Genomic DNA, 22033 nt, shown 5'->3' with positions numbered 1-22033 from the left:
AGTTAAGAAGAGTAGAACTAGCCCTAGATTAGATTACTGTTCGCAAATAGTTAAGGGTGCGGGCTGTTCTAGTTTTAGGGTGAAGATTAGCTCAGAATCAGTGGAGGTGCGTGTCCAATCAGTCTTAAGATAGACGACTTTATGATGATGATGATGATTTTTAAATATATAATTACATAAATAATGTATTTTTGGATGAGGCTATTAATCGGTACCGTACAAGTGATTAAAAAGCTACTGTACCGGTAGTTAAAGCTATACACCGGTACCTAAACGTATAAAATATAGTTGGCTAGTGCTTCAAGTTATCAATAGAACACCTTCTTACACAGTTTATGAGACTGTAGTACATTCAGACTTTGAAAATTGTTTAAAGTGGGGTGCACTTAAACGATTTTTGAACTTAATATTTCAACAGTATTGAGCCATAATGAACAGGGGTGTTTATTCAAAATTCAAAAGTTCTGTTTCACTGAAAATTGAGAAGGTGTTTATACAACAGATATAGCTGAACACCAAATTTTTAAATAAAATCCCGGGGGGGGGGGACGGTTGTTTATACGACGAGAGTATTTACACGTCGAAATATACGGTAATAAATCTACTTGCTTTAACTATTATTTAAATTTTTAATTTAATTGTTATATAATTTCATTATTTCAAATAAATGGAACATGAATTTGATCTTCTAATTGAAAATCAAGTTACAGTCTCGATAAAGCATTCTTTCTTGCTGGGTACTAGTGAACGGTACAACACCGATGAATAGCTCCTTAGTCACCGGTACGGTTCCGGTGATTAGACATCGGTTTTTTACTACATAAATTTTTTTTAGTAAAACTATGATAAATCTCGCGGGTCCCCCCCTCTGGAAGAGACTTGGCCATCCTTGATCTAAACCCTAGGTTCACTAGACTACGCTGGACCATTTTCTTAATTTGTATGTTAATAATATTATTTTTTGTTTTTTGTTCGGAATATGTTTCCATGCTTTCTTGTATTTTTAATTGCTAGATATTTTAATTTTATTAAAAAATATAAAAATTCGAAATTGCTCATAAAAAAAATGAATGTGAAATTTCACATGAAAACAATTCATTTCGAATTTTGGTTTTAGTGGTTTATACTGTACAGTTTCATAAAACTTCCGATATTTTTGCATTTTTATTATTCATTAATTTTCCTGTGAAGTCTTTCAAAATGACCTTAAACTTCTGGGTTTTTAATTGGCTTGCATAAAACAATACCGGAGGGATGGGCATTGACTAACTGATGATAAACTCAAAAGCTAACTACTTCATTTCTTTGTTAAATTGAAAAAGAACGGTAAAGGAATTCCTTAACTAATGTCTCTTTATCAGCAGAAGTTTTAATGAAAGTTCATATTTTACAAAGTCCTTTAGAAGCTCGCATTTTAGTATGCAGAATCACACGACAAAGGGAGTAGGTATGCATTGACGTCCTTCCTTTGCTTTCAAGTACAAAATGCAAAAAACGTTGCTTGCATTAATCAGGGTCTCGGTTTAAATATTAATCTTTTATTGAGATTTATCTAGTGGCCTGTATTTACGTTGTCCCTGCTCTTAGCGTGATACATTAAAACTGTAGGTACATTATGCAGCAAGTGAGCTTAATTACTCTTTAAGAGACTGAATAGTACATTACGTATCGAGGGAAGAAACAGGGTTATTTCAGACTGCATCTGAACCCTATTTCTTCCCGAGGTACGTATACTATTTTTTGTCATGTTTGTGCGGAAAGCTCGTTATTAAATTGATAGTTGGCGAAATAAGAGTAAATGATTTAGAGGTTAGAAGGACACTGTCATTGAACAACTAATTTCTGCGCATGCCCATAAACTTCAGCGCATGCGCTCAAAAGACTAATTTCATTGCCTCCCGACTAAAACACGGCTGAAAAGAGGCCATTTCTTCCCTATTTCATAGCACGCAAAACGAGCTTTCCGCGCTAACATGACAAAAAGTACCTACATTTTTGGTAGATGTTGTAGTACGCAGGCAGGTGACAATTACTGAGAAATAGAAATGCTTTGAAAATGCTTTGGAAATACAAAATGCTAGGCTCTGTAAAATTACGAAATTTCGCAGTGCTGCCAATTTTCTCTTTTGACGAATATGCTAAATTACGATATAAAAAAGACAACACCAACGTAGTGATTGTTGTCGCGATCGTGTATTATATCGACAGCATTGTAATATTTGAAGCTAACTTCAAGGAGGGTGTCATAAACTACACTTACAATTAAACAGAAGTTAGTAAAAAGTAGCATTTAAGTAACAAGGAAAAAACTTTTTTTGATATTCAAAGTATCTTTTAGTAGTACCGTAAAACTTTTTAATTTGTCCCATTGAAGCGCAAAACTCTTTTTCGTTTTAATTATATAATTAGACACAATGAGGGCAGCCTAAACTAATTATAACCTAACTTTAAAGGAGTACATAACCTTAAAAAGAAAAAAGAAGTCATGCACCTTTTGAAGGTTAGAGTATGGTTAGTTTAGGTTGTCCTAGTTTAAAAATTAATAAAAATCTTATTCTTATTTCTTATTGTATAATTAAATCGAAAAACAGTTTCCATTGGGCAAGTTAAAAAGTATAAGGAAATGATAGGTTCTTTGATGATTAAAAAACTTTTTAATTAAAATTTTTTCAGGTAAGCTTAATCTACAAAACGGTTAATGCATAATCAAGTACTAACCAATTATAGCTTCTTTTGCAAGAAATAATTCAGCTTCTAAAGATTTCACTGCTGGCGGTACGTCTCCTGTATCTTCAGAAAATTTCCTTTCATTCAATACGGTGGATGCGCCGGAAACAACCAATCTCCTCAGTCGCGTCACTTCGGCTTGTAATCTTTCGTTTTCCATTCGAAGTCTTCTGATAGCAACTGAAGACATTTCGAAGGGAGAAGTGGCCAACATTGCAGGGAAGACGTCCCGATCTCGAACACTGTCCGCACTACGTGGTGAACGAGGCGAAGTCGAATCGCCACCTGAAAGGATAAAGGAAATACTTTCATAGTTTTAGGCGAATCATCAGACTACCGTTATAGTTCATGAACCAGTGAGTCTAATGGAAGCAAGTAAAACACTGTTATTAAACAAATTATACTAAAAGTTTGAGAACAGCCCTAAAAAGGTAGCATAAACTAATAAGAAAAGTAACTGTCTCTAATAGGCAGGGTAAAAGTGATATAATTTGAAATATGACCTTGCACCGTCTTTTTGAGAGCTTAAAATATATGGTTTTATTGTTGTCATCAATCAGACGGGACTGGAATCTTGACGAAGCTCTTGTACAAACCAGGTGCACATTTCAATGATTCAGGGAGTCAGACCTTCAACCGTAATGGGGAAGATTGTTAATAAGAAACCATACTAAGGCAAGTCCCTGAAAGAAAGAGGGCAGCGGCCCTTTCAGTATTCAGAGCGGCAGAGATCACGAGAATCGATGGCACTCTGATGTGGAAGACAAAGAGAAACCACCACATACCCAGAGTAAAACGTACTAAAACTTAAATGATGACGTCCGTTGAGGTAAAGCACTCCGGACATAACATAGTCCCCCATTCGGATGTCTTCGCAAGGTGTCATAAAGAAATGCAAAAGGGGAAGATGCTATATTTTACGAGTCGATGGGTGAAATATTAGAACCATGAGGCAAAAAAAGTAGGGAAAGAGTCAATATAATGATTGGAAACGAAAAATTAGAAGTGACCTATTTTAGGTATCTAGAAAGTCAGATAAGTCAGGACGGAAGGAGTAGTAGGGATATAAAGCAGAGGATAGCGCAGGGTCGAGTCGCCTTCAATAAAAAGAAGTCACATTAATTTAGACATTCGAAAAAGGTTGTTAAAGGTGTATATTTGGAGCACGGTGTTGCCTTCCGCCCTACCTTCCGGCGTAGTCCGGAGGGACTGCCCGCCCACCAGCATTACTGGCTGGTGGGAATGAAACACCCAAGAGTTTTTTTCTAGTTTTAAGGAAATGCGAAGATTAGCTCAGGATAGGAAAAAGTGGAGGTGCGTGTTAAACCAGTTTTAGGACTGACGACCATATGATGATGAAGATGAGGCAAGCAGGGTACTTAGAAAATTTAAAAGTTTTGAGATGCATATGCTAGAATTAGATATAGTAAGCTTTAGGGAAGTTTGTTGGCCAGAAGCTGGAGACTTCTGGAGTGGAGACTTTAAAATAATATCTACACAAGGGATCGATGGATGATAATTCAGGGGTAGGAATTGTGTTAATGCTCAACAAAGCAGTACAATGCTATTTACAGAAAAGCGATAGGATCGATAGAATGACGAAGACGTGACAACGGTACATGCGATATAGAAGGGGTGTTTAGTGAGGGGGCAGGAAAATCTAATAGTTTTAAGAGACTTCAACGCAGTAAGAGGTGTAATAACAGCTTCTTTTGGATTATGTAACAGAAATGGTAGGGGAGATTACAGTACCAGTCACTTCTACTTAAATACTTATATTTCCTATATAATAGAACTTCCTTAAATCAATGTTTAATTGAGAAATATTACACAATTAAATAGATTTTAGCATAAAGAAGGTCCTGGATACTTGATAGAGCTCAATTTATAGTTCGTTTACTTTCTGTAGCGATGTGATCTTCAGTTTGACCGGTGCAAAGTAGAAAAGAACAGCTCCAGGCCAGAAAAGGAAGGAGACAACTCTCAGCCAAACTCTTAACCGGTGAGGAGCGTATAATCCGTACAGTACTGCGCGGAAAAATTGACCATTTTATCCACTACAATGGCATTGCTCAAATGTGTTGTTATTGGTACCATTTACTACTGAAAATATCAACGAGATGTTTATTTATATTTGAAGATATATTAAAGGCTTGAACGCTTGTTTTAGACTCGCACTACTATTCATAATTGAACAAAACTTTTGACAAGTACCTACTGTAGGACAAAGTATGTTTAATGAACAAGAGTAGAGAGTATAATGAGGTTTTTTCTCTTTACCTACCATTTTGCCAACGCGCATGCAAGACATTGGAAGGGGCACATCGCTAGAGAAAGTAAATGAAGTATAGTTAAGTTTATCCATGGTTCATGTTAAATATCTACTTAAGTACAGCTTCAGTGCCTATGGGAAAGAAATATAAAATATAACCGAACTACTATTTACTGCGATAGCAGAGTATTGATGTGATGCCATCATGACGTTCTCTGTGTTTCATTGTATCGGATAGCCTTTGTCAATTTCCATACTCTCCTTTTTGGCAGCAAATGGCTTCTCTGAAACAATGGCATCCACTCGCGCTTAACAGCACTTTTCGGAAATTGTTTTGAAAGCATTGACTGATGAGTGTTTTTCACTTTCAAGGGTGATATTGGTTCTGTTCTACTCGTTTAATGAAGTACCTATGAACCTTTTTTGTACCACACGTAGCCTTTAATCGTTTTTGTCGCTTACTTAATTAATTCATCGAGAACAACCTACTTTGTTAGTCGAATTCGTTCCATTACCGATGTTAGTAAATGAAGTGATAGTTTAAAGATAAGTTGTATTATTTAGTTGTTCTCGATTACAGCGAAACTGGAAACCAAAACAATAACAGAGTTCCTAAAGAGAGCAGTTGAAAATTAGAAAGGAGGAAAGGTATTTGTTTTGGCCTAATCTGATTATTGGTTGTTCGTTTAAGTTTTTTGTTACTTGTTGATTCCCTAAAAGTTATAAAAGGTTGTCAAAAATTAACAAAGATGTAGCTACTGAACGGTAACGTCACAATAATCATGGAAATATACTTCATTTACTTTCTCTAGCGATGTGCCCCTTCCAATGTTTTGGATGGGCGCTGGCAAAATCGTAGGTAGGGAGAAAAAAGCTCATTATACTCTCGATTATTGTTCATTAAACATACTTTTTCATAGAGTACCTGCCAAAAGTTTTGTTTAATCACGAATAGTAGTGCGAGTCGAAAACAAGCGTTAAAGCCTTTAATATGTCTTCAAATATAAATAAACATCTCGTTGATATTTTCAGTAGTAATTGGTACCAATAACAGCACATTTGAGCAATGCAATTGTAATGGATAAAATGGTCAATTTTTCCGTGCAGTACTGTACGGATTATACGTGCCTCACCGGTTAAGAGTTTGGCCGAGAGTTGTCTCCTTCTTTTTCTGGCCTAGTGCTGTTCGTTTCTACTTTGCGCCGGTCAAACTGAAGGTCACATCGCTACACAAAGTAAACGAAGTATAAATAAGATGAAGGGCTAGTTGGAGAGATATTATGAAGAGAAACAAACTGTGGTAGGAAGGAGAAGAGTAACAAGATATGGAGAAAAACTAGAACGACCGCAGGAAGAATATATAAGAATGGAGATATGGAGAAAAAAGGTATTGAGAATTGGTATGAAAAACAAATATGATAAGGAGATATACAAAGCCCTAAGAGATTTAATGATAAGTTAGGAGCAACTAGAAGAAGAATGGAGAAGAGAGAGAATGGCTACAGGGAATTTGGTAAAGAATAGGAGCTACGAAATAACCAGAGAGGGAGAAGGAGTATGCGAAAAAGGTTGATAGAATTCCTGTGAGATGAGTCGCAAGGTGATTTATTACAAGAAGGAAAGGATATAGCGTTAATAGCGAGTTTTAGAATGGGGACAAAATATAATGAAATTAAGTACTAGATGAATGTAGAGGATAGAAAACAAAATATGTGAAAAAGAGAAGGAGACGTTAAGATGTGTTTTAGAATAGAGTGTAAAAGGTAATGCAAGGAAAGGGTGTAGAAAATTGGTAAATAAGAATAGCAGGGAGCTGATAATATTAAAAGAAAATTTAAACAAAAGAAAAAGAGAAAGGGAGGGTAGATAAGAATAGTTAAGAAAAAAGTTTACAAGTACGAGAGAGAAAAAAATTGTTACCTTGTTTATTGCTATAGATGTAGCATGAAGGATATATACGAGGGTGAGTTTTTAAGTTCGCGGAATGTATAGGTAGGTCATTAGTGAGAGTGCTTATTCGAGTCATTACCAAACAACTCAATACCAAGTTTTATCGTAATTAGGTCAATAGTCTTTGAACTATCGTCGACGAAACAAGTCAATTGTGAAATATGGAGAAAATCGAGTACAGCGCTGTTATAAAGTTCCTTATGAAGCAAGGAAAATCAGTTCAAACCATACTGTAAGAGATGTCATCCGTTTACGGGGACTCTTCCCAGATAAAAACATGGTTTACCAGTGGTATACCCTCTTAAAGCAAGGCAGGGATTCGTATGAAGAGCACCCACGACCAGGCCGGCTGATCGATGTGACCACTCCAGAAATCATTAAAAAAGTCCCGACTTAAGAAGAAACAGCTAGCAGAAATGGTAGGAGTATCAGATACAACCTTTTTTAAAATTCTTCATGATCATCTTGGAATGATTTAAGTCAGTGCAAGATGGGTACCGAGAATGCTCATTCCGCCTTGAAAACAACAGCACGTTTTTTGACCTCTATAGTGAAGTATTGACTTGAATTATTACTGGAGACGAAACTTGGGTTCATCATTATGAACCTGAGTCTAAACAGGACTCTATGTGCACAAAAAAGACACACCACTACTCAGTAAGTTTATGGTGTCACCGCAGTCGGCTGGGAAAATCATGGCGACTGTCTTTTGGGACTAAGAAGGGGTCTTGTTGATCGATTATAAAGATGAAAGTGTCTCCATGACCGGAGAACACTATGCTTCAATCCTAGAGAGGTTAAAGGAAGCATTCAAAGAAAAAAGAAGAGGAAAATTGATCAAAGGTGTCCTCCTTCTGCGCGACAACGCGCCTGTTCACAAGAGCCATGTTGCGATGGCTGCCCTGGAGAAGTTGGGTTTCGAAATTTTGGTTCAGCCACCCTACAGTTCTAACCTAGCTCCCAGAAATTGTTACCTATTCCCAAACTTGAGAAAAAGTCTTCATGGGAAGAAATATTCAAGCGACGAAGAAGTGAAGAATGCAGAGTATTTTTCAGACAAAGACAAAAAATTTTTTCGAAGGTATACAGGGTTTGTCCGGAAAGTAATAGGACTGAGTCGATTTAAAAAAAATTATTGAGCCAATCGTTACAATTCTTTAAAAACTTTCAAAATAGGCTCCTTCTGCGTCGATGCAGCGCTGCCAGCGCGATTTCCAAGCATCGAAGGCGTCACGGAAGGCATTCTCCGGAATAGCCTTAAGAGTCGCGGTGCATGCTGCTTGGATCCCCTGTGTCGTCTCAAAGTGCTTGCTTTTCATCGGCCTTTTCAGGCGAACAAACAAAAAAAAGCCCGGGGGGGCCACATCTGGGCTGTAGGGCGGCTGCGGAAGCGTTGGAATGCCGGCCTTGGTCAGGTAGCTGTCCACAAGAAAGACGGTGTGAGCCGGGGCGTTATCGTGGTGCAACTTCCAGTCGGCTGCGATGTCTTGTCGGACCCGATTGACCCTTCGTTTGAGTCTCTTGAGCACTTCCACGTAAAACTTGGCGTTGACGGTTTGTCCAGGAGGAACAAATTCATGGTGGACGATGCCTTTCATGTCAAAAAAGACAATGAGCATCGTTTTCACTTTGGATTTGCTCATTCTTCCCTTTTTTGGGCGAGGAGACGCCGGCGTGTGCCACTCGGAAGATTGCCTGTTTGTCTCGGGATCATACTCAAAGATCCATGACTCGTCACCTGTGATTACGTTATTCAAAAATTGTGGGTCACTTTCACACATGTTTAAATTTTCTTGGCACACTTCCACTCGCCGCAATTTCTGGTCGTCAGTGAGCACTTTTGGGACCATCTTCGCGCACACCTTGCGCATGTTCAAATGCTCCGTCACAATGTCATGAACCACAGACTTTTTGTAAATTTAACATCTGGGCAATTAAACGAATACTTAGTCGACGGTCTGAGTTCAAAACTTCGCGCACACGAGTCACATTGTCGGTGTTTGTCGAAGTCGAAGGTCTTCTAGCACGGTCTTCATTGGCGACCTCTTCCCGGCCCTCTGAAAAAGCCTGGTGCCACCGAAACACACCATTTCTTGCTAAAGCAACATCTGGGTAAGCCTGCTTGATCATATCAAACGTCTCTGTCGCAGATTTACCGAGTTTCACACAGAATTTAATCGCGTACCTCACAGAAAAGCCTGTTCTGACTCTCCAGGTGCTCGGAGACAATTCACCAGCCGCTCGTTCGTTAGCTAGGAATGCCCTCTACCGAATCCAGTCGGTGCGCGCACGCTCCGAAGTACAGTCGCGGCGGAAGGAAATCAGTCCTATTATTTTCCGGACAAACCCTGTACGTAAGTTAATTAAAAGATAGAAAAAATGTATAAGGGTAGCAGGTGAGTATATGTAAAAGGAAAAATAAATTCATATTTTTACTTCTACTTCTTACTCCCTATTCCGCGAAATTAAAACCACCCCCTCGTATACACCCGGTTGTCTTCCAGTTACTCCCTATTGAACCCGCGGTTACATATCTTAAGCGCCCTCAGAATTGGTGAACTTATTTGTCTTTGAAACAAACGGCATACTATTTTTGCAAAGAAGGTGCTTAAAGGCGATAAAATTACTTTGTAAGTGATAAAAATTTATGGGCGGCTACTTGTTGAAAGCTTTTCGGAACAAATACAGGCAACGTTATTTAAATCGTATGCTTCAGTAACTTGTACCTTATAAATTTGGTTTTAAAAATTGCCTTTTTCTAAAGATTACCTACTCACATAAAATGATATTAACTGACGAGCTTCTCCGGAATGTTTTCGTTTCGCTTTATACTTATTTTCAACAAGAAAGCTACAGTAGCTATTTGAATTTCATTTTCCTTCACCTTTGCGTTTTCCGGTACTTGATTTTCAAAGGATAGCCAAAAGCTGACTTTACGTGTTACTAATCAGAACAAGGTTTTTATAAAATGAACCAAAGGTGAATTAAATGAAATTTGCATTTCTGTGTTAATATTAGTCTTCCCCTTTGATCTTGTTTGTGCACGAAAACCTTTATATTATTGCTCACCTTTTACGACTGCCCTTTTATCTTTTATCAGCAAATGCAATACCAAATTTTCTAGTTGTTAGTAGAAATTCTTCTTTTTGATAAGAAATTGTATAATATAATTACTTCATGCTGAATTAACCATAGCTCTCAACTGATGAGAGGTAATCTTTGGAATTCCAAGTTAAATTTTTAGAATACTTTTTCGAAATGAAACTTGTTTACGCGCGGTAGGGTTCGTTACATGCGAGTTGCTATGTATCGAAATCATGCAACGGATGTCTCGTAGTGGGGATCGCTTGAGCCGTGAGGCAACTCCGGCATGTACAGTGTAAAATTTAAATTTATAGTGTACAAATAATACCATTAAACCAATTCCTTAACTCCTATCCCGGTATGTTTGTGTATTTGAAGAAGTTTTACTTCAGTAGCGTGTTGTATAATTACACGTTGTACTTTTTTTTTAAAGAAGTGCGACTTAAAATAAAAGTTAACAAGGAAACGCATTTCGAGAAAGCTGCTAGTCTGTCTGAACTGTCTACAATTTTATAGCCTCTAGCTGAAACAGTAATTTTTAGAAAAAAAGTTAAGAAATACTTTTTGTCAGATTGCTGAGTAGGTACTGTAATTTTTTTTATAAAGGTTTTTCTCCCTACAACTGCCCAGACAGTAATTTCGAGCTCATAGCTTGCACCCCGAATACTTCCTGGCTCGCGGTAGGGTTCTTTTTTTAAGAAAAACACACCAAACTCTAATGATGGCGTCCTCTGGGGTAAAAGCACTCCGGACGTAAACCAGTCCCCCGTTCGGATGTCTAAACGGGGACTACCTCGGAGGATGTCATCAATAAATGCAATAGGGGAAGGTGCAATATAAGGTAAGTAGGGAAATTAGAGTATTTCAAAGTTGAAATGAATAGGCTAGATTTAGATATAGTAGGCATGGAGTGGAGACTTTAAAATAATGCATAGGTACAGGGTCGGTGGATGGTAATTCGGGGGTAGAAATTGTAATGTGTAGGAAAGCAGGGCAGAGTGTAGAAGATTATTTACAAAAAGCCGATAGGATAGTTATGGTTAAATTAAACTCGACGGTAAAAACGGTAATAGTGCAGGTCTACATGTCTACATCATCTTACAATGATATGAAGACGTAGAAGCGGTTTATGCAGATATAGAAGACGTGTTAAGTTTAGTGGAAGGGTAAAAAAACCTAATAGTTGTAGGAAATTTCAACGCTGTAATAGGTGAAAGTAAAGTGGGTGCAATAGCAGGTTCTTTTGGATTTCGCAATAGAAATGATAGGGGAGGTAGGCTGATAGAATTTTGCGATAAACATAACTTAACCGTCGCCAATACTTTATTCAACCATCACGTTAGGAGGCGCTATACGTGGAGAATGCCAGGTGATTCAGGGAGATATCAGTTAGATTACATACTTGTTAGGCAAAGATTTAAAAATCAAGTGAAGGACTGTAGGAGTTATCTAGGAGCAGACATAAATAGCGATTATAACGTAGTACTTATGAAGATTAATCTTGAATTGAAAATTCTGAAAAAGAGGGAAGGTAGGAGACGTCTTGAGTTAGAAAAGTTAAAATGTAGCGAAACGCGGAATAGGCTCGGTTCAAGGACAGACGAATTACTAGGGGAGGCAGGAGAAACGAATGACAGGGACATAGAGACAGAATGGAACTGCATTAAAACGTGCTTCAAGTCAGCAGTTACAGATGTATTAGGTCTTACACAAAACGAAAGTAGGAAACCCTGGATAACAAACGAGATTTCAGGATTAATAGAAGAAAGGGAGAACTACAAAAACAGGACAGACGATGAAGGGCAAAAAAGATATAAAGCTATAAAGTGGGAAATAATTAGGAAGTGTAGAGTAGTTACGGAACAGTGGATTGATATGAAGTGTAAAGAAGTAGAAGAAAAGTTTGAAGTAAGTAAAACGGATGAGGCTTATACGATAATTAAAAGAATTTCAGAGAAGTAGCATAGGTACCGTAGTAATAATATAACAAACGAGGTGGGGGTCATTTTAATAAAAAATGAGGAAAAGGGAGACAGGTGGAAAGAATACTTAGAGAACCTAAGCGCAGGTCATGAGTTTAGGAGATGTATTAAAAAAGGAAGATAGTGTGGAGATAGATGAACTAGGTTATCCCATAATGAGAGAAGAGTTCGATGTAGCATTAAAACTTAAAGAATAATAAGGCACCGGGTATAGATGGGATGGGGAAATTTTAAAACATGCAGGACAAGAGGTTAGAGATCGTATATGTTTAAGCTAGTTAGTCATATTTCCGAGACGGGGAAAGTCTCGGCGGATTATAAACGGAACGTGGTAGTAACAATTAGCTTAACTTCCCGTGCATCAAAAATCTTAACTAGAATTGTACAGAGAAGGATGGAAAAAAGGGCGGAAGAACTATTAGGGGAAGATCAATTTGGATTTATAAGAAATAGGTCTTGAGGCAGGCAAATAGACAGACAGGCAACCAAGTGATCCTATAAGGGTTGCTGTTCCCTTTTGAGCTACGGAATTTTAAAAACTAGCTTCACTCCTCCAGAAATAATCGGATGGTACTGTAATCGATGATGCATAATCTGATTTACCGTCAGCGGATGTTTATCCGCGGCCACCACCATATTCTCTGTATGACCTTACGACTAAATTTAAATAGGTTTTATAAAACAAACGATCTGTGATTTTTAATTACAAATGTCCATTAAATGTCAGCATACTGAACGTCGAAGGAAGGTGCATTAATTTCACAAGACACTCACGAACACCAGTGTATATAATTAGACGTTTCCAGAAAGTACATTATATACAAATTTTATTTACATGTGAATTAGTAACTACTAAATGACGGATTACAGCTACAGACACGACGAAGAAAATATGAATTAAAAACGTAAGTTTTAACAAGAAGAAGAACAAAACGTAACTCCAAATTATGTGACAAATTGATGAATTGTTCTGGTGCCACCACCAGTACCTGGTATGCAACAAAAGAATACGAGCCAGAAGCCAATAAGGGGAAAACCCCAACAAGGAATGATTCTGCCTCGAGCTATAAAATTCCTGTAACCTGCATATAAATGAAGAGCATCGATAATGAAATTAAACCGAGCGGCATGGCCTAGAGGTCTAGACCATTGCTTAGCATTCGGGAGGACGCCGGTTCGATTCCGGGTCCGTCTGCCTTGGTCCAAGTTTTTCTGTGGTTTCCTTGGATCACTTAGGCAAATGCTGAGGCAGTAATATTCCACAGATAATCTTTCACTCTCTTCTGTCTTCATTTCGTCCGTCTCATCTTTCTCACCCGAACCACCACCCACCCATTCCCACGATTCCTGAAAGCAGGCTGAAGAGGGCCTTCCGCCCTACCTTCCGGCATAGTCCGGAGGGACTGCCCGCCCACCAGCATTACTGGCTGGTGGGAATGAAACACCCAAAAGTTTTTTAGTTTTTTTTAATGAAATTAAGAAAGGTGGTTGCCGTCGAAAACCATTGCAGAAACTGGCCATTGAGACCAAATCGGCCCATTATTGTTTGCAAAAGAATTTTCAAGATATATTTGACTATCTTCTATGGATTTGAAATTATGGAAATTTCCAATGCAATAAAATAAAATAGGTTGAATAATTATAAGCAAATCTATTTATAACGACTAAAAAGGAATATTAAAATTAAACTGAAACATTACCTTTCAACAAACAATAATTAATGAAAATACCACAAATGGCGCTAAAACGTTTCAGTAAGTAGATAACCTTGTTGGAGCATACGTAATCCTAAAATGTAGCATCGTACTACAGATGGCGTTTACCGCGCCATTTGTGGTATTTTCTAAAACGCGCTGTTAAAACAGCAGGTAAAAGTTGGTCTGTGTTCTGTCGGAGCTGTCTACGACGCGCTGATGATATCCAAAAAGATCGAAATCGCGATCCTCGTCTGGCAGTTCCGACAGAATACAGACCACTTAGAATTATTTTATTTAATAATTAATGAAGTGCTTACCAACATCTTGTTGAGTACTACATCCAGGTTTTGGCGAATCTGAATCTCTTGGGCCTTCTGTCTTATCATCCCGTAAGGGACTAATCGCATCTTCCACCGTCATCACTCCGATATTGTCAGTTTTACCACTACTTTCGGTGTCAATTTGCGCGTTATCGCTATCGCTTTTTGCACTAATTTCGTTCTCGTTAGCCCGGCCGGATGGCGACGGATCTTTAGTTTGATTTTTCGGTTCAGTAGTTTGTTTTGTATTAACACTAGTTTTATCACTGGTTTCTTTGGTGTTGGTGGTCTGCGATTTTCTAGTCGAAGAGGTACCTTCGTTGGTCGAAGTGGGCTGGTTAGGGAGTTTATTTAATTCGGAACTTGAAGAGGGTTCTTTGGTCGAAATTCCTGAAGAGGGTGGCGATAGAGGGGAAACTACGAACTCGGGGTCTTGACGCGCTGCTAAGTTGATGGCAGAGTGTTCCTCTACCATTCTGCGAAGTTTTGCCTATAATTAAATAAAATATTGTATTTTTCAATTGCCTAAAAGAAATTCAGATAAATTGAATACTTTTATTTGTCAATTTGTTGAAATATGAGACGTAATTCTGTAATAGTAAACTTGAAAAAGTTAGAGTGTAGCAGAACAATAATTGCAGTTTTAAATAAAAATTAGAAACACAAACTATGTTGCTTATTTGAACAAACTGTATCATGAACTTTCACCGCGTAAATTCCAACACTATTTCACTTTTATTTGTATTTATAATTATCTTCTTTAAACAATAACTATATGATATAAAAATGTAATTTCAATTAGGCCATACATACGCACAACGCCGATAATATAATCACAAACAACGAACTACGCATTATGTTTTATGTATCTACCGTATCCATATGTGAAACAGCTAAAAACTACCAAATGTACTGGGCCATTACAACAACAACATGTAGGCAACCCACTATACGCGAAAGAGAATTAAGGGTTCCGTATAGTGGGTTGCCGAGATTGTATTGTTGTGACAAAGAAGGCCAGAATTCTGGAAAGGAATCTTTCAAGAACAAATCCAGCTCCTATAATTAGATACTGCGAGGTTGAAACAGAGAAATTAGTATTCAATTAATCATGATTTTTAAAAAATTGAGCTTAAACGGTTTAGGCAGTCAGCTTCTTAGAAAAGGATGCATGATCAGGCTAGTGAAGTAACTACGGAAAGTGCAAGAATAATTCAGATTAAAGACCTAGGTACAACACGTTGGGCATCATGAATGAAAGATGTGGAAGCAATAATATGAATGTTTGAATGTATCATTAATTGCATTGAGCATAGAGGATGAAATTAGAAAAAATTGGAGCTTCTGGAGAGCAACTAATAAATACTAGAACCATAAAATGGTTCGATTTGATTCTGACTCAAAAGACGGCATTGAAGAAATTGAAACACTTGAGAATGACCGAAAAATGGTCTATCTTATTGACAAAAAACGAAAAATCATAAAAATGTTTGACGAAAAAACTGCTAATTTACATGAAAAAGAACTACAGTTATTACGAAGTTTTGGATACAATGAGTAACGAACTGTAAGAATTCGCGGAAATATTTCGAGAAAAAAGCGACGTTTTCTGTTTTCTAGTGACTAAGAATTTGGGAAATATATAGGAGAAGCTGATTTGTAAACCAATGTTACCACTTTAATGAAGAAAAGCCCTGATCTAATCAGTTCTACTAACATGTATTTCTCAGAAAACTCGAACGACAATCCGTTACAGTATTTAAAGTGCATGACTGCAAATAACATGATGGATCATTTTCCCGAGTGCTGCAGTTTATATATTTTGTTTTTAACTTTGTCTGCAGGTTCAACTAGTGTTGAATGTGTAATGAGTTCCTTGGAAATTGTTAGGCTCTTAGTTGAACACACCTCACTATTTCTTGTTATATCCTTTGCATTGAAAGATCACTCTATATGGATTCTGCAATTCCGTAAGTACTGGACAATAAGTGAGTCGAGGATTCAAAGTTACATGATTCAGTGTTTCTGTATTCAATAGTAAAACTTTTGAATTCACAACTGCACAGTTTTCGTAAATGTACGAGGCCTGTTCAAAAAGTATTGCGAATTTTGTGTTTTATTAAAAATTATTTATTTATTCGTGAATATCTATTTTGTTCCCTTCAAGGTAACCTTCACCAGATATTGTATACTTGTGCCAACGTTTTTTCCAATCATCGAAGCACTTCAAAAAATGATTTTTCTGTTACGAAAAAGCGTTACGGCCGCGTGGAGGGGGTAGACGGTATATCGCGTGGTAAGAGACGGCAGCCGCGGAGGAACTGAAAGGCTGGCGGCAGCGGAGAGAGGGTAACGGTTATATTAGATGGATATAATGCGCACTAGCGCGAAGAGCGGGGAGTCCGCTAGAGTCCCGTCGGCGTGTGCTGTGCTCAGCTGTTGTTTTATTACCTCTTCTCTGCATGTGGCTGGGCATCGTTGCCTTTATTTGCGGTCTGTGTAAAAACCAAATCATAATTTGCAGTAAACCTGTGAAAACGAAATATGTGCTGGGACACATAGTAGAAGTGAAACTTCAATGGACACATAGAAAACGAAAGTTTTAAGAGCAGATTGTTAATATACTTATTCAATTTGAAAACCTGCCTGTAAAACTCCAAGTAAAAATTTTGTCCGGTTTTCAAATTGGACAAGTACATTAACAATCAGCCTGCAAAACTTGAAGTAAAAAAGAACAAATTTGTTGTGATTTGGTTTTTCACTTGTCCGTTGCCATTCGTTTTCCATTTGTCCGTTGAAGTTTCACTTCTACTATGTGTCCCAGCACACATTTCGTTTTTGTGATCTTGTTGAGCTCCTCCTTCGATGCCGTCTTTATCTTCTTAATCGTAGCGTAGCGTCCTCCTTTCATGAACCTCTTTAGTTTCGGAAACAAGAAAAAGTCACAAGGGGGCAGATCTGGGGAATACGGTGACTGGGGCATTATTAGTGTTTTTGTTTTTGGTCAAAAATTCGCGCACAAGCAACGATGCGTGAGCAGTTTCGTTATCATGGTGCAAAAGCTGATTTTTGTTCTTCCATAAATCCTGGCATTTCTGGCGGATTGCTTCGCACAAATTGCGCATAACTTGCAGGTAATATTCCCTACTAACCTTTCTACCCTGTGATTTGACGTGCTTTGGGATGTTTGAGCTTTGGTTTCCACGATATAACCATAAACCCACGATTCGTCACCAGTTATGACCCTCTGAAGCAAATTTGGGTTGTCGCAGATAGAGTCCAGCAGCTCCTTAGCAATGCCAATGCGATGCTGTTTTTGTTCGGGAGAACGAGAACGTCTATATGCTCTGATGTCTGGTAGCGTTCCGGAGTCCGAACCCTGGAACGCTGTCATTGCTAAATGTGAGACAGTGACGCTTCTGTCACTCTGACATATTCACTTGTTGTGAAATCACAGTCCACCAATATTGATCGTTTTGTTGCAATGAGTTCGTCAGTATATGGATTGTGAGCTGAAGTAATTGCAAGACACAAAATTTATCAAATATCATTAAGTAACTCAATTACTTTTAATCAAGTGTCGTCCTATTGAAACGTCTATGCTGCAGTTGATTCGATAAACATTTCTTGAAAGTAATTTCATTAAGCGAACAATTTCACATTCGAATCGGACTTCTCAGTTTGGGAAATTGGTAAAACTTTTCCAAAGTCGTTTTCTTTATTCTTGTGCTCGGACCGGCAAAAAGTTGCGGCTATTGTGTAGGTAATAATCGTTTAATCGTTCCAATTACGATTTAGTGCCAGTTCGAGGGCCACCAATTCACTTAATGGAATCTGACTTTGAGGTCAGTGTAAACACAGATGGAAACACATATTAAGCTACGTAGCCGTAGCGGCCTGGAGTTTGTTGACAGACGCTGTCCGTTGAATTATTACGCATTATGTTAACATTAGCAACATGAGAATCGCGTTACTTTAAGTGAGGGGTAATTAAAACCAATGCGACAATTATTTATATTGCGTAGGTACAGAAAAACCTTTAATAAGATTGATTTATGTTATCATGCAAGTTTACATGTTTCGTTTAATTGAACAAAATATAGTAAATAGCACTAACAAATTTTCAATTACTCTGTTTATTTGTATGTATATGTTGCCGGAAATGTATGAAATCCATCATTGTATATAATTCCTGAAGTCGCCCGGAAATGTGTGAAATAAATTACATCAGCCACATTTCCTAGGAAATCTATACATTTCCTAAATAGCAATCGGAAATGTATTACAAGTAGTACTAAGTAGGCAATAATACGGCAGGCTGTTTGGAGATGTACCTATATCCATTGATAACGTCATTGTTTGATTAGGGAGATTTATGACTGGAGTTTCTTTAATGCCCCTGCACATCCTAGCCGGGCTTATATGTCAGATGTTAGAATCAGGTGACGAGGTTATCTTTGTTTCAGCAAACACGATGATCTTGAATTTTTAGTATGTTGTAGAGGTAATAATGTTGATCATTTTCATAAATATATATTGGGCATGGAGAAAACTAAATTTTTATAAAAACGCAAAAATTACAATTTTCGATTATAAATGACTGAATTTGCCGTAGAAGTATAGTACTTAGAATTCATTAAGTAATTTGTATATCAGTTTTGACATGTTTCTTTAAAAATTATTTCAAGTTTCTTAATTATTACAATTCAATTTGTGATATCAACTAAANATTCTAGAGTTCTCAATAGTTTTTGCACAGTGTCCTGTAAAATGAAATTGTGCAAAATTTGAAGATTTTAAAAAATTTGCTTATTTTTCATTTGAGAAGCTACACGTAGCCTCTAGAATTTCGACTCAACAAAATATTTACCGGGTTATAGTCCTATAAAATCTGAACTCGTATGAATCACGGGTTGTTATTACAGTTCTACTAGAACTAAACTAATTCCTTAACCCCTATCCCGGTATGTTTGTGTGTTTCAAGAAGTTTCACTTCAGTAGCGTGTTGTATAATTACACGTTGTACTTTTTTTTTAAAGAAGTGCGACTTAAAATAAAAGTTAACAAGGAAACGCATTTCGAGAAAGCTGCTAGTCTGTCTGAACTGTCTACAATTTTATAGCCTCTAGCTGAAACAGTAATTTTTAGAAAAAAAGTTAAGAAATACTTTTTGTCAGATTGCTGAGTAGGTACTGTAATTTTTTTTATAAAGGTTTTTCTCCCTACAACTGCCCAGACAGTAATTTCGAGCTCATAGCTTGCACCCCGAATACTTCCTGGCTCGCGGTAGGGTTCTTTTTTTAAGAAAAACACACCAAACTCTAATGATGGCGTCCTCTGGGGTAAAAGCACTCCGGACGTAAACCAGTCCCCCGTTCGGATGTCTAAACGGGGACTACCTCGGAGGATGTCATCAATAAATGCAATAGGGGAAGGTGCAATATAAGGTAAGTAGGGAAATTAGAGTATTTCAAAGTTGAAATGAATAGGCTAGATTTAGATATAGTAGGCATGGAGTGGAGACTTTAAAATAATGCATAGGTACAGGGTCGGTGGATGGTAATTCGGGGGTAGAAATTGTAATGTGTAGGAAAGCAGGGCAGAGTGTAGAAGATTATTTACAAAAAGCCGATAGGATAGTTATGGTTAAATTAAACTCGACGGTAAAAACGGTAATAGTGCAGGTCTACATGTCTACATCATCTTACAATGATATGAAGACGTAGAAGCGGTTTATGCAGATATAGAAGACGTGTTAAGTTTAGTGGAAGGGTAAAAAAACCTAATAGTTGTAGGAAATTTCAACGCTGTAATAGGTGAAAGTAAAGTGGGTGCAATAGCAGGTTCTTTTGGATTTCGCAATAGAAATGATAGGGGAGGTAGGCTGATAGAATTTTGCGATAAACATAACTTAACCGTCGCCAATACTTTATTCAACCATCACGTTAGGAGGCGCTATACGTGGAGAATGCCAGGTGATTCAGGGAGATATCAGTTAGATTACATACTTGTTAGGCAAAGATTTAAAAATCAAGTGAAGGACTGTAGGAGTTATCTAGGAGCAGACATAAATAGCGATTATAACGTAGTACTTATGAAGATTAATCTTGAATTGAAAATTCTGAAAAAGAGGGAAGGTAGGAGACGTCTTGAGTTAGAAAAGTTAAAATGTAGCGAAACGCGGAATAGGCTCGGTTCAAGGACAGACGAATTACTAGGGGAGGCAGGAGAAACGAATGACAGGGACATAGAGACAGAATGGAACTGCATTAAAACGTGCTTCAAGTCAGCAGTTACAGATGTATTAGGTCTTACACAAAACGAAAGTAGGAAACCCTGGATAACAAACGAGATTTCAGGATTAATAGAAGAAAGGGAGAACTACAAAAACAGGACAGACGATGAAGGGCAAAAAAGATATAAAGCTATAAAGTGGGAAATAATTAGGAAGTGTAGAGTAGTTACGGAACAGTGGATTGATATGAAGTGTAAAGAAGTAGAAGAAAAGTTTGAAGTAAGTAAAACGGATGAGGCTTATACGATAATTAAAAGAATTTCAGAGAAGTAGCATAGGTACCGTAGTAATAATATAACAAACGAGGTGGGGGTCATTTTAATAAAAAATGAGGAAAAGGGAGACAGGTGGAAAGAATACTTAGAGAAGCTATACGCAGGTCAAGAATTAGGAGATATACCCGAGAAAGAAGATAGTGTGGACATAGGTAACCACGTAATGAGAGAGGAGTTTGATGTAGCATTAAAAAACTTAAAGAATAATAAGGTAGCAGGTATAGATGGGATATAGACGGATATTTTAAATCATGCAGTACAAGAGGCTAGAGATCGTATGTATAGGTTAGTTAGTCACATTTACGAAATGGGAAGTCTCGGAGGATTATAGACGGAACGTGATAGTAACTATACCTAAAAAGAAAGGTGCTGGTTAGTTACAATTAGCTTAACTTCCCATGCGTCAAAAATCTACTTGAATCGTACAGAGAAGCATGAAGAAAGGGTAGAATAACTATTAGGGGAAGATCAATTTCGGTTTAGAAGAACACGGGACGCTATTCTAGCTTTACGGGTAACATTAGAGAAAACGATAGAAAAAGGAAAGAGTGCGTTGATAGGATTCGTAGGAATAAAAGAACAGAGGAAAAAAAAATAGGCGAGATAGGTTGGTAGAACACCTTCTTAGGCATAAAGGGTTAGTCAGAGACATTAAAAGCAGAAACAGGAGGAAAGACGAGTAGAAGTAGACCTACATTAGATTACTGTTCTTAAATAGTTAAGGATGTGGGTTGTTCTAGTTTTAGGAAAATGCAGGATAGGAAAGAGTAGAGGTGCGTGTCCAACCAGTCTTAGTACCGACGAGCTTATGATGATGATCATTATTTTTTCTAAGTTAAGAGGTTGGAGTGCGGGATTGATTATTCGGTGAAATGCTAACTACAAATAGGTGTACTGATCCCCTAAACATGAAACGCATTAACTTATTTTGAAGAAAAGAATTTCAAGAAATTTTAATCAAAGAGATATGTACTGGGAATGGTTTATTACACTTTTTTTGTACGTACATACTTAGTTACTTATGTATGTAATGATTTACAAATCCTTAATAAGGCAGTGATTAGTATCTCACCAACTTATTAAAATGATGATATGCAATTATCAAGCCAAGTTTTTTTAACAACACTTCGTTCATTTTGTTTAATATCACTTAATACATTATACCAGCTTAATAAATTGTAGAAAACGTTTCATTATTCAGCGTTTAGTTGTCTAGTATAATATGCAACTATATTTTTTTGCTATAAACACTTCGTGATATCACATGAAATTTTACCTGTTAATTATACGTATATTCATCAATTTCTAATAAAATATATAATTACAACTGAAAGCTTTGGTAAAAGCATAAAATATCTCTGCATTATTTTGTTTATATATAAAATTATAAGCATATTTTAAAAATTGGCCCAAATAGGTATGTTGACGTTT

At 37.3% G+C, this 22033-nt stretch overlaps 1 protein-coding gene across 5 annotated transcripts in view; it reads right to left on the bottom strand.

Annotated features, from left to right (window-relative positions):
* The window catches only part of LOC108742767 (kazrin), a 129343-nt gene that overhangs the window by 93522 nt on the left and 13788 nt on the right, over window positions 1–22033 (bottom strand). For 4 of the 5 annotated variants that reach the window (XM_018478079.1, XM_018478080.1, XM_018478082.1 and 1 more), the window contains exons 2-3: window positions 14030–14522; window positions 2719–3012 (exon numbers count right to left, since the gene is read on the bottom strand). In XM_018478079.1, coding sequence (XP_018333581.1) covers window positions 2719–3012; window positions 14030–14522 — 787 coding nt within the window. Of the gene's footprint in view, window positions 1–2718; window positions 3013–14029; window positions 14523–17184; window positions 17263–22033 lie in introns of those variants that run through there. The other variant, XM_018478081.1, reaches the window with a different exon arrangement.

The sequence above is a fragment of the Agrilus planipennis genome, unplaced genomic scaffold, assembly GCF_000699045.2.
Source record: "Agrilus planipennis isolate EAB-ADULT unplaced genomic scaffold, Apla_2.0 scaffold368, whole genome shotgun sequence".
Lineage (NCBI taxonomy): Eukaryota > Metazoa > Arthropoda > Insecta > Coleoptera > Buprestidae > Agrilus > Agrilus planipennis.
Note: the sequence above shows the minus strand (reverse complement) of the source record. Positions and strands in the feature narration are given on the sequence as shown.